General features: G+C 41.6%; 1 protein-coding gene across 2 annotated transcripts in view; it reads left to right on the top strand.

The window, feature by feature from the left end:
* Positions 1-13,983, top strand: part of stk10 (serine/threonine kinase 10) — a 38,281-nt gene that overhangs the window by 18,188 nt on the left and 6,110 nt on the right. For both annotated transcript variants that reach the window (XM_079172094.1, XM_079172093.1), the window contains exons 5-11: positions 1,399-1,471; positions 3,291-3,485; positions 4,079-4,160; positions 8,334-8,468; positions 10,422-10,736; positions 10,820-11,245; positions 13,487-13,611. In XM_079172094.1, coding sequence (XP_079028220.1) covers positions 1,399-1,471; positions 3,291-3,485; positions 4,079-4,160; positions 8,334-8,468; positions 10,422-10,736; positions 10,820-11,245; positions 13,487-13,611 — 1,351 coding nt within the window. The remainder of the gene's footprint in view (positions 1-1,398; positions 1,472-3,290; positions 3,486-4,078; positions 4,161-8,333; positions 8,469-10,421; positions 10,737-10,819; positions 11,246-13,486; positions 13,612-13,983) is intronic.

Here is a 13,983-nt window from a genome sequence, read left to right as displayed (position 1 = left end):
AATCAGTGGAGAGTAACTGTAAACTGCTCAGAGCATCATATTATGGAGCTGCTTTCCTTGCGAAACTGGCTGCTTTTTGTAGTTTATTTGATACCAAATGTTTGGTTGGTGCATGGTTTTATTGAAATTTCTCTTCAATTTCAAATGACACATTTTGTCAGCCACTGTGCTCTGTGAGTTGGACTTGTACTTCTTGTTGAAGTCCATTTCCACTGCTTTACATTCCTCCCTAAGACATCACAGTTCACTATAATCACTGGGAGTTGCCTCTTTAGAATCATTAAGTCATAACACTGACTCATTTACAGTCTCCAAACGTATCTAACTACACGCTAATTCAAACAAGTTCGCAATTATCTTCCTCTGAGGCCCGGCCAAATGCATTTTATCCACCTCTGATACAAGGCATTTAACGCTATGTACAGTTGTAAACTGTTTGCCTTATGGTTATAAAAAACGTAAGCAACTGTTCATGCTGCTTTATCAATGCAATGTACTCCACGTAAAATGATTAAGATCAAATCACTGAATCCTTGGCATGTTTGAAGGGGTTTTCCACTGAAACCCCTGTTACTGTGCACTCGTTTAGTTCCTGACTTTGAGTGGTGCATTATGGGAACCTTTAGGTGTGAATGGTAGAAATATTTGTGTATAATCATAATAATGCTTCTTGAGAGACGCACCCTTCGTGATTACTCAAAGGAACATAGGTTAAACCCAGTGATACAGAATGTACTGAAGTGTATTTGAACCCCTGGGTTTATAAGGCCAACCCTTATTGGTATGATTCCTCCTAAATATGTTTCATCCTTCAGGGTATCCATGTTTTAACTTTTGGTGAACGATAACAGCGGTAGTGACATTTATTGACTTTGTATAAAGTAAACGTTCTTTCTGCAAAAGTTTAGACTGCAACAGTCTAAAATTATATATTTGACTGTAAAGTCAAAGATATTTGAATTGTAGTCTGCAGAAACCAAGACAGTCACTTAAGTCCCCGTAATAGAACATGCCAGTTTGTAATTGAAGCAGTCAGCCTGCTGCCTTGTGAGTATAGGCCTCTGCCAAGTACTGAACCCTGGGCATGCCACACGTAATATTCTTATTCGCAGAGAAAAACACATGTTCAGCCAAAGTGAAAACAACACCCCTGTAATCTGAGGGTCATGTCAGGAAATGGGGGCAGCTTGTTTGGGAAACCTAACTGCTATAAACTCAATGATTCTGGCTTTGTGTCTCAATGGCATGAGAGTTTTACAAGCTACAAACTATTTGTCAACTACAAAGGGAGACAAAAAATGGAAGTCTTTACTTTTAGTCCCTCTGAAATGTCTCCAGTGAACTTCTTTCAACTATCTGACGTCATCTTTGTTTTCTGGTCTCTCTTCATTCTTGTAGCTGATTTTGGAGTATCTGCGAAAAACACCAAAACCTTACAACGGAGAGATTCTTTCATTGGAACACCATATTGGTGAGTAAAACATTACTCTACATCAGAGCACTAAGGGAAATAGCTATGCATGGTCTTAGAATGGATTAAAGCTTCTGTTTTTTTTTTTTTTAATTAAGATATTTCATCAAATTGATCCAACATCCTCTAAATCCAAACAGCCTAATTGTCTGCAATGTACTAATATATTTACCATGCAGCAAAATCTCTAACTGTAGACATATGAACCATCCCTACATGAGCTATATGAGCAGGGGATTATGGCTTTTTGGGAACAAATTTCCTGTCACTCACAACACATGATGTTGAATATACACACACACTTTTGTAGGTCAACCCTGGAAGTTGGTATCGCACAGTTTTCCCCCAACGAGAAAGCCAATGGGATTTTTTAAAACTGGATTTTGGATTACTGCATAAAGTAAGCTAGGTGGCAAATACATTTATGATACTTACATGTTTTGTTCAGCAAGATAATCTTCACAAATGTACACTACTTTTATGATAATAAAAAGAAAAACATGAAGGTGTTTTGTAGTCTCATGTCATGTCTTGTTAACAATCCTCCTTTTTTTTTAAGACACGTAAAAGCTTCAAACTTCCCATTTGGGATACTTACTGACAATTTTATATTGTAGACCAAACTGTTGAAACCTCCTAAGCTTGTGTTAACCACAGACATTTTTTTAGGCATCTAACCAAATACCCACCCCCAAAAACAACCCCATTGAGCTCAAGTCGAGAGAACCGGAAGTACAAAAATGCTGACTCATTCCTGCAGCACTCGATTCAACCCAACACCTCAACTTGGTGCTTTAATGTTGTTGGTTCTCTCCTCTATACCTCCACAGAGAACCTTGTTCCACTGTCCCAGTTATGCAGCCCGTTAACCATTGACTACCACAGATTAGCATCCATCAGGAACACACCCAAGCCCAATAGAAACGTGGCCGTGCCCTCATTTTTCTTTTGATCCTGAAAAGAATATTGCAGACGGGTTGTTGTATACTTTTCCCTTGAATGCGCTGATTAGTAAAGTCAACAAACAATGGGGAGCACATATGTTTCTTTGCACTTGAGTACATTTAAGAGCTCAGGGGTTAGAGAGCAATTATGCAGATTGTCAGCAAACACGCGCTGATTGGAGAAAGTGTGCTTGATGTTTACACCTGCAAAATAGTGAATAAGAGAGATGAGGAACGCTCCTTATCCCCACCGCAGTAATCAGCAGTTAGTCCCTCGCTGGCGCTGCTCAGATAAAACTGTTGTAAATACCACACGTGTATCTTTATGGTATCAGAAACTATTGAATCATGTTGGGACTGTTTTATTTTTTTTATATGACTAGCTGTGTTGATTTGGCAAAACCGATTTTTACAACATGATAGGTAAAATCTTAACAAGTTGAGTTACTTATTAGTTCTGTCACTTGTTGCGTTGCAATTTCTGCATGCATGCAAGACCTATGAACTGCCTCTAAAGGTCAGTGATCCCATGTTGCCATTTGAGGACCATCGTGGGACGTTAAAACTATGAACAAATATGTGTGCTTCACTTTTGAATACCCTCCTCTTGTAAACACAGTTCTACACACATTTCATCCAGACAGGTGACATACTGCAAAGGTATACATGCAAACATTAACACACATAAGTTAATTATATACTAAATGGCATGCTCGAGGAGAAAACTCACCTCTACAGCTTGACTATTCCTACTAAGCATGTTTTGAGGATAAATGTTGCGTAAATAAAAGTGCATTCGCTTGTTAGCATTTTAGTTAAATTAAGGATTCAGTGTCCTACACCATGTAAATGGTCCCTTTTTTTTTCTGTCTCAGGATGGCCCCAGAGGTGGTAATGTGTGAGACAATGAAGGATGCTCCATACGACTACAAGGCGGATGTCTGGTCTCTAGGGATCACTCTGATTGAGCTTGCCCAGATTGAACCCCCGCACCATGAGCTCAACCCCATGAGGGTGCTGCTGAAGATCGCCAAGTCGGAGCCTCCCACCCTGGAGCAGCCGCACAAATGGTGAGGATCCATTACAAAGGAATTTGAATTAGCTGCTGTACGCTGTGAGGTACATGTACCATATAATACAACGCAAGAGACAACAGGAATATTCTAACCAGGAAATTTGATTCCATGAAAATAAAACGTTTTTACAATCCATGATTCATTATTCTCATACATTATGATACATGGACCGGGGCTTTTATATATTTTTTTGGATTTCACTGAGTCATCTTTTTTTCACTCCAATACCACATTGTTTCCTGTAATTTAGACACTCTATGTATCACATCGTCCTCCCCCTCTCTGCCTGCAGCCCATTTAGCCATTTCCACATCTATAGCAACAACTCAGGTTTTAAGCGAGTGCCAAACTGTAATTTTTCAATTTCATGAGTCTGAATGTTCCATTGCAGCAAATTTAGTGCTCCAAAAATCAGGTGCTGAAAGGGATGTGGAGCCCACTCATCATTCCTGTTGAATGCTTTCTTGTACAAAGCACAGCTGTGCACTAAAATGACCCACAACAAAAGTTTTGTTCACATTTTTTGTTATGTTGTAGTTATTCCTTCATCCCCCTTTATTAATACTGTTGTCTTGTATTCTCTCAAGGTCACAGGAGTTTAAAGATTTCCTGAAGAAGGCTTTGGACAAAAACCCAGAGACTCGTCCGACTGTAGCACAACTCACAGAGGTAGGCTCTGATGCAATGTGCAATTATAACCTAGCAGATGTTACACAAAGCTGCACTTTGATATATGATGGAACATTGTCCTCGCTCTGTCCTTATCTTGCACAGACACACATATACGGGGCCTTTTAATCTTCTATTTTAAGACCTGAATGGAGTGATCTATGCCAGGGAAATGAGCGGTGCCCCCGTGGAGGGCACTGGCATGTGAGTGGGAGGGGAATGGAAGGCGGTGTACAAGAGTGGGGAAGAAGTTGAGCAGGCAGAAAAGGAGAAGGATGGAATACAAAGTTAAGTGAAAGAAAGTGAAAGAACAAAGCTAAAAAAAAAGGGAAGGATGGAGGGGGAGTAAACATTCAGGACCATAAGAATCGTTCACTTTTGAAGCACCATTTTCATCTTAAGGACAATGGAGGTTTTTGTGCCAAAGATTTTAGATTGCTAGGATATTTCTGAGAGGCTGATGACGGTAAACAATAACATCTGAGGATGAATTCTGACACAAGTTTTTCAAAGTACGGAGCAAGAAAAAACGAGAGAGAAAGTGAACAGGGTGTGGATTAAAGCACGAGCACAGTGTCTATTAAAATTCAGAGCCACAGTTTCCTGTCTATGTCCCACAGCTGAGGGAACGCCAGCTATTTACATTCCCACCCTCAGCCAATACTATGTCTGGATTACCCTGAGCTTGCCACCTCGGGCAAATTAGAGAGAGGCAGAGATGAAAATCCTAGACCCCGGGCCCACTGGGAATTCTGCATGTGCTCTCCAGTGGTGGGGGGGGGGGGAAGAGACGGGCGCGGTTCGTTTTTTTGGTGCCGTGCTGGAGGTTTTAGATGTTTATCATGCCTGCTGCTCCTAACGGCTGTCAGATAGTATTTACTGTAGATGGTTTTGAAAAGATGGCATTCAATTCAGTTTACTGGAAGTTACCATCGGTCTATGTGACAAGTTTTAGGTCAGACTTTGTTATTCGTTGGTGTGTGTATGGATATTAAAAACAGATGTAGTGCAGGAAGTGAACATGAGGATTACAATAAATCATATTTAAGGACTAGGTGCTAAACTGTGTGAGGTGTGTGTGCAACTGACGACAGGAAATAAAAGGACAAAATTCATAAAGTCTTTGTCATCAGGCGTTTCTAAGATGGTGTTCGTTTGAAACAGTTTGCCACTCTTGCCTTGTGTCTGTCCCGCATGTGTGCTTGTAAAAAATGTTTACAAAACAACATGACACAGTATCAGTCACTGTGGCTGGTGGGAAACCATCTGGATGACTTGTACTCATTACACTGAATATAGTTTCTCCTCCCACGTAGTTTCTCATGGCCAGGACTTTCTACAGTGTTTTTGGTGTAGCTTCCATTCCTGTATCATATTGGATACTGATTACCACACGTCTGCATGTCAGGAAATTTAACCATGCGAGTATTTGGCACGCTTCTCCAGTGGGTTGCAGGAGAGTAGTTGAGGGAGGGTGTGAGGTGAAGGGGACAGGTGCACGACAGTGTTAAAAACAACAGGAAGTTAGTTATCGTAGTTTGCCCCGCCGATTTGATTCAGATTAAATTTACACCTTCTTCAGGTCAACACTCAAGTCCAGTCTGAACAGACCATCATCATACATATATTTTTAGTGACCTACACATTCGAAGGATATCATTATCTCCAATGCTTAGAAATCATAGAAAATAAATACCCTTATTACTCCAGAACCTTATTACTCCAGAATTACTACCCTTATTACTCCAGAACAGCATCTTTTAAACATTGTGTCCCACGGACGAAGCTAACGACAGTTTTCACAGGAACTATTTTTCAGTAAAAAACGTATTTTCTGTGAGGTCTGTGGATTGTACAGATATTTCAAAATCTGGGCAAATAAAAGTCAAGTCAATATTATTTATGTCGACCAAAATTACTACTTGTCTAACACCAGAACTTGCCCCAAACGTAACCTAATTATAACCTTAAAAGCAAGTCTTAACCTCTGAACCACCCTTCATGAAGTGAAGAATGACCAAAAATGTGCTCACTCAAGGTCTAAAACTCAGATTTATCCTTACAAAAACAGAAGTACAACTACACACACACACACACAGCGCACTGTCGGTGGTTCACAGGTAATTCTGCCTTCATGCCGCCCCTTCCTCTGGTCCCCTAATGGGCCGTATTGTTCACATTTAACCTTTTCACGCCTAGCCAAGCATGTAAGACCCAAAATCACAGGCCTCTTTGGGTCCAAAAGCAACGTGAAACCTAAAAGAGAGGACATAGGCTCCACTGATCCACATCTTAATCCGTAGTGGCAGTAAAAAAAACATGGCTAGATTTAACAGGGCATAAATATCACACTGTTTGCCATTTTTTTTCCTCTTTGATATGCATCAAGGAAGCTGTGTTTAGCCTAAGCATGGGAGGTCGGAATTCACTTGTTACAATAAACGGTTGGAGGCTGAAATCTCAGACTACTGTTGGTTTTATAATGGTGCCTGAGGGGTTTTTACTAAACAGTGTAGGCTTAGATCAGTAGTGGATACTGGACAAAAACATCTTTCATAATCTGGGGAATAATTGACTATTCTCGGCTTTGAAGAATTTCCGTCTAAAACTCTATCCTTAAGAAAGTCCTTAAAGGCATTTTACTGTTGATATATTTGAGATAGTCCTAGAGTAGATGGCCTATGCACAGGTACTGGGTTATTGATTTACCTTTGCCCTTAAATGCATGTACCCTCACACTCACACACACCCTTACACTCATCTAAGCGTCACACACTCTTTCAAGTATTATTGGAGCATTCAGTGAAGCTGCAAATGTTGAAGTCCCAGCATTTGTTCACCTCACTTCATACCGCCACAGGTTCGTATGGCTTTAACCGTGTGATGGCTGATCTCTCAGCACGTTGGAGTGTATACTCAGGAAGTGGTAGCGCGGTTGTTGCAGTCTGATTCAGGTGAACTGTCTTGAATGAACCAGTGCAGCTCTCCTCTAAAACAGTTGCTCAGCTTGTTTTTGATAATCGAGCATAACATTACTCTTCTGTAATAAATAAGGAAGGCCAAGTGGGAATTATTTATACATTTTTAGATTCCAATTCTATGTTTACATTTAAATTGAATATTTAATATCCATATCTGCTTGTGTGTGTGTGTGTATGGTATTTGGAACAAATCTAATATTTTTCATACTCTTATATTCATATTTCCACTGGGGGTGTAATAATTGTTTTGGCCTGACTCATCAGACAATAGCAGGCTGTTGTTAGTCATTCGAGAAGTTGAAAGCTGAAGCATAATGCAGTCCTCGAGGACAAACCCATGCACACAAACAACTGTGTTCAATAAATGTGCAAACACACCCCGACTTATGCACACTTCATGGTCCAGCACCACTTGTAGCCTTTTCCCTCTGTCAGCTGTTCCAATTAAATTACACGGCAGTGCAAAGCATCTGAATAATTGATGATCAGCTGCACTCAACTTTTAATTTAGCTTTTTATTCTCCTTGCACTCAGCTTATTAGTGCCGCATTTGCACTCTGCCAAAACACACATTTTCTCTTTAGCAGCTGTAAAAGTAAAGCTGGCCGGCTTTTAAGGAGCATGATGTTCGATGGAGCAGTGCTACAGTACATCAGTGTGCCATTAAAGGGAAAGTTGTATTGTAGAGCCACTATTGTTGTAGCTGTGCAGGAACAGGCAGGTGGCAGATAGAGTTTCCCCTGCAGTGAAAGTGTCCTGTAGCCTCTCGCAGCCCCATGGGCAACTTTATGTATCCGACTGTAATTACTTTATTTTCAGCAGCATTCTGTTTGTTTCCATAGCCTACCTTCATCTGTTTCTTATCTTATTCCTACTTTGTCATTAACAGTTTAGTACTGGCAGCATCCTTCAAGCAATCGTCTCACGGTCTAATGATATTCAGATCCATGGAAAATGCGTTTAGTTGGCCCCCAGCTAAAATTGTTTTATGGTTGTTAGTGTTCTGGCCTTTTACTTTTCTTCCCTTGTTGTCGTGTTTACAAGCGGATTTCAGAATTTGATGCATGAAATGAAATGAAATGAAAGGGGGAACAACAAGTTGTAAGACACTGGTTTTGCTGTTCAAGCACCAGTCACTGTGCATTTTAACTTTTAATTAATTAACCATCTCACCTCTGTCCCGTATCCACAGCACCCTTTTGTGAGATCGGTGACGTCTAACCGTCCGCTGCGGGAGCTGGTGGCCGAGGCCAAGGCTGAAGTCATGGAGGAAATAGAGGACAATAGGGAGGAAGGAGAGGAGGACGACGCCATGGAGCTCACAGTGGTACCAAACCTCAACCTTTTTTTTTTCTCCCTCTTTTCTGTCTATTCATTTTCTTCTCCATCATTGTTTGTTTCCAAAAGGAGACTGGGCAGTCCATGGGTTGGGTTGTAAGAGTACACGTGATCGGGATTTACTGAGTCAATAATGGGACAGTAACTGTTGTGATCTGACTTGCACAATCAGACGTGTTGCCTTTTGTTTTAGTGTCCCTGAAACTCGTGCAAATAATCAGTCAAAGTTATGCATTTACCTGCACATGCAGTATATTGAAGTATTTGCTTGTTGACCACTTTGAATAGCATTTTGTGGTAAACCTGGCCTTCCAGCCATCCATAACTCCACACAGAGGGCATAAGATTAGAAAGTGAGATACAGTAGTATGAGAGTGCAGTTTACCTCCTGCCCTCAGCACAAACAACGGAACAGAAACCGGAATACTGGCATTCACCCACACCCACACAAGTTTAAAAATAGGTGCCGCCTTCGTCCTTGCTCCTGTATAGAAACGCTGTCACCTAACGACCCCTGATGGAGTACATTATTTTAGGTTTCACATTGTTTTGTTTCTATTCTGTAGACTCGCAGTGATAGAAGACCCTAGAAATACTCATTCTAACAGGAAGCGGTTACCAGACAAATGTGTTAGACACGGATGTTTTTCTCTCCACAAAAGTTGTTTGCCCACTTATTTCTCCCTCCCTAATGTCAAAAGTTAGTGTCATCTAAATTCATTTAGGTGAGTAACTTGGCACCATGGTAACAATGCAGTTTGAAACTAGGAAATCACTGCTCTTTCCAGACCATAAAGACGTCTGATGGTATTGTACCTCTGAGTGGAAGACAGCGGAGAGGTATTTCGAGAAGTGGAATTGCTCCGTTTGATGGCTGTGCACATAATTCTGAAATAACTTGTCTTCAGTGGTGTTTACAATTACAGACCATAAAAGTCCCTCATTTCCATTTCTAACACTCGTCTGGAACCTTCTGTAATTTGATTCAAAATTGTGAAAATGGCCTCTTTCTGAGAATTTCTATAATGACTGCAGAAACACTATACTTTCCCTTCTGGTTGCTGGTGTTGTATAGTATATTAGTCGATCCTTTAGTGAGTGTTATTATTCTTTGATAGTTTAAGAATGTTCTTATTTATCTGTGTCCGTGGCTTGTAGACTGTTTTACTTGTCTGAATGCTGCTTCTAGATTTTGATCTTTTTATTTGATTCTTATTGGCAGTTTTATTCGGGATTGGCTTTCCAATTTGATTATCCACTGCTTTATTTTGCCACACAATTCTTGTTAATAATGCCATTTTAAAAACACTCGTCCCTGGTTTTCAGCCATGATTTACACAGACTTCTCACCCCTCTAATTATTTGTGTTACAGATTAGATAGCCATCTTAGCTGTAGTGTGAGAAGAAACAGTCCAAACAGGAATGACGGCATTCCTACAAAAGCAAAGGTTAAAGGCCTAAAAGACTTAGCTGCTGTGTCTGCTACAGCATACATAGCTGCTCTGTAAACCAAAAGGACATTTTTATTTTAAATGTCTTGGTTTTATTATTGGCGTACCGTATGTTTACATTTATTTGGCTAAATATCGTTCCAGTATCCGTCTAAGTAGACGGAGACCTTATTTTAAACCTTGCATAGCACGGTAACATTAGCATTCTGTCACAGGCAGGGTAGTCGGTCACACTGAGCCAGCAGCTTGCTACACCAAGTTAACACATCACACTAACTTTCCTGCTAAGGAAATAGGCATTTCTGATATTTACCCAAATACCCCTTTTATTCTTTTCATTTAAAAGATGTTGACATTATTTTTGACTACAAACAGGGATGACTAAGTGTGATTTCAGTTGAAACTAAACGTTTGATAGACCACCAATGACTTGGAACATCAAATGTTTTGTCACATGAGCGCATAACAACAATACTCTTCTCCTCGTCAGGCCAGTTTGGAAGGAGACCAGTCTGTGGAGAACCCGAGCCCCAACACGACCGCCCAAACCACTCCAATACCTCTACCTAGGAAGGAGGCCGAGGCCGATACACCAACACAGGAGCAGCCGGGCCCCATCATGGTGGTCCCTGTTCCCCTAGCACGGCAGAATCTCCCTCCAAAGGATCCAGAAGAGTTGGATGACAAACTGGCCGATGATGTCATTCTTGAGTCTGAGAAATCTGAGAGCGAGGCCTCAACCAAGACCTCCAGCTCGGATTCGGGTATCGAGGATGGGAAGAGTACCCCCACATCGGAGGAAAAGGTGCTCTTTGAAGTTTCAGATTTAGAAAATGAAATTGTATCGACTGTGGCGTATTCAATAGTAATGTTAAAATGAATTTTAAGGTTGCCGAGGAGACCCCAGAGACGGAACAGCCACCACCTCTCCAGCCGGAGGCATCTGAGGAACATGTTGACATCATCATAGACTCAACAGACCCTGGGCTGCCCCAGGTCCAGGTGACCGAGGACGAGAGCAAAGCTGTGGCTAACGGAGGCTTACCAACTCCGGACCCAACTCCGGACCCAACTCCCACTGTCACTCCGACAGCCACTCCTGCGCCCTCCTCTGCTGCTACCCCAGTGCATACACATCGTTCTGAGCCGAATGGTAGCCTAATGAAGCGGACATCGACGCGAAAAAACGCAGAGGCCGTCTCGCCTTATATCACTGGAGGGATCATAAACAAACGGTACTCTAATGCAGGCAGCATGGCGTCAGAGAGCATGGACATGTCGATCAACAAGGAGACCATCTCAATGTCAGGAAAGGTGAGTCAACAGGAAGCAAAACTCCACTTGAAGCAGACTGATCTGTCCTGTGTTAGATGAATGAACCTGGGATTTAGCCATGTCCTTTATTTAGTGTGTCATTTAGTGCGTCAGCAGAAAACATGTCTTTGAGGTGACATAGACAAGTGTTGAAGTGTAAAAGAGCCAGCTCCCTGCCTCTGTAGGAAAACCCCTCCTTGGAAAAACTATTTCTCGGCACCCACAGAGGAACTGAAACTGCATTGTGTTGTGTTTAGGGGTGTGTGGGTGTTAACCATCTGAAACAGAGGATAGCCTGTCTTCCATCAGGCTTGCACTACCCGTTGCATTTAAGGAGGCTGTGGAGAGAGATACTAGTTAATGCTGTTAAACGCCAATTACATTTTTTTATTGGTTGCGATTCATGCTGAATATTGATTTATTTAGTGAGTCTGGGCTGAATTATTGATACCATTTTTAGTATATTCAAATAACTCTTTGAAGGGTGAAAACTAAATGTCCCAAATGTCGTTGTAAACAAAAACATTTTTCTTTTACACCTCATGATAAAGCAACCAATAAAAAAGGAGAATTTTCGTAATCACAAAATGTGTGCTTAGCCCGACAGACCCAGTGGGATAGGGAAGTCAGGAAGAGAGACACTGTTCAATCATTTATCACCGAGCCTGTCTGAAGCAAAATATGCAACATTTTCCATTCATCGGGACCAACAGAGCCCTTTGTGTGGGCACAGTCCAGTATTCACCAGCGTGAATGGCAGTTTCTATGCAGCTCATTGTCACTCTGCTGCTTCTGGAGGCTTATGGACCGACCGCGACTGAAATCCGATTGACTGCGCGTTGACTCGTGTCTTGTTTGTGGCATGTCAAGTTTTTCCAGAACAGATTATTCAGCAGCAGCCTGCCGTGAGAGTGAATGGGCTACCTTTTGTTTTTCGGACAGGAGGTCACAAGCATTTGTGCGAGAGTGTGTATGATAGAGAGCATCAGTGTCTGTGCATGTGCTCATGAATTCATCTGTGTGCACAAGAGAGCTGCGCGTGTTTCTGTGAATGACAAGTGATAGGAAATTACAGCCTTAAACACAGAGCTGAGCTACAGAATGAGCCGTATATCCTCCGATTGTAGTGCCAGCGAGTACTTAAAAACACACTCAAACAGGCAAATGTCACACGGATTAATTGCTGTCGTAAAAGTGTCCGTTATGTAGAAAGGGAATCAAAAGTGCAAAAGTAGCATCCAGTAGCTGTCATTCATGGCAACAGCCTCATATGTTGTCTATTTGCTCAGCTGTAGATGGTTCATTACGAAGCTTTGTCAGAGGGGGCAACAGTATGCACAAACCAACTTAATTACCGCGTTTTGGTTCAGTTTCCTCCTCTCCTCCTTATAAAAAGTATTTATAAACCAGGAAGTGACGACAACCAGGGTTTGAGCTACCCAATGTTTGCAGAGCAAACCCGGCCATATCAGTCTTGTATATATTGTCCGTAGAGGCAGATTTAGATAAGGGGCACATGTACTTTGTGAGACATAACAATTATCTTCTCTTCAATTATAAGGGGGGGGGGGGGGGGGGGGGGGGTTCACGCTCTGACTCGTATTACACATTTAATGTATTTTGTATCATGACCTAGTTGACAATGTTGGATTGGCCTGTGATACCTGGCTCTAAATTATCCTTGAGCTTATACCTGGTGATGGCACTCCCCATTACCGTGACAGACAGACAGTGTGCTGACAAAAGCATTGATATTCCTGTTGATCTGGTTCTACAAGTTGCTAACGCACACAGGTGCCTCTCCTTCTGCTAGGTCAAAAGGCTGCATTGGGAGACACAAAGGCACGCATATTTAAAGGTGTACTTTTAAACATCAAAGTTTGTTAACCGGTCTGGGGGGGGTTGTACTACTGCATATTTGGAAAAAAAGGTTGTGTAAAAGTCGTGGGTCCAGAGGGAGCTGCTTGAAATGTGATGAATTGCTTCATGTGATGTCACTTGAGTCGGAGCTTAAGTTTGAAAAAACAAATTTAAAATTGAATGTAGATCCATTCCCTGAACACTTTGACCACCAGCATGTCTCAAAACTGCCCAACTGACAACCAAACTACGACAATACCCACCCGCCAGAGTTTCAGTGCACCCTCACGCACATACTTGACAAATATTTGTCTTGTACTTAAGGTCTGATTTAAATCTAATGTCATCCTTTCTGTTTGATCCTGTCTGTCTGCCTCTCAGGACTTCTCAAGTAAGACTCTGAAACGAACCAGGAAGTACGTCATCGACGGCGTGGAGGTGAGCGTGACCACCTCCAAGATCATCAAGGATGATGAGGTGAAAGATGAGGAGATGAGATTCCTGAGGTATGTGAACCACCCGATCCCTCTATGCAACAAATATTTACTTTCTGTTTTCAGTCTCTGCGAATGACATCCATGAACTCAGTGGTATGTTTATTCCTCCGCTCACAGCGAAGTCTGTGCAGTGATGTGTTCCCCGTTGGATGTTGCTTTGTACAACACATACTATTTTAGGAATCCTGAACTCTTGGGCTTTAGCCCCTTAAGATTTGAGTTTACAAATACCCAGAGTGTTATGGAAAAAGACTTCTTTAAAACTGGTCTCTTTATATACGGTCTATGGATGGAAAGAACAATACAATGTCTCTGAAGTTACTTTTAGATCCGGGGGAAGATAAGGTTAACTGTATTGTGAGTTTAGATATTCAAATAGAA

The sequence above is a fragment of the Pholis gunnellus genome, assembly GCF_910591455.1.
Source record: "Pholis gunnellus genome assembly, chromosome: 13".
NCBI lineage: Eukaryota > Metazoa > Chordata > Actinopteri > Perciformes > Pholidae > Pholis > Pholis gunnellus.
This window is presented reverse-complemented; position numbering and strand designations above follow the sequence as displayed.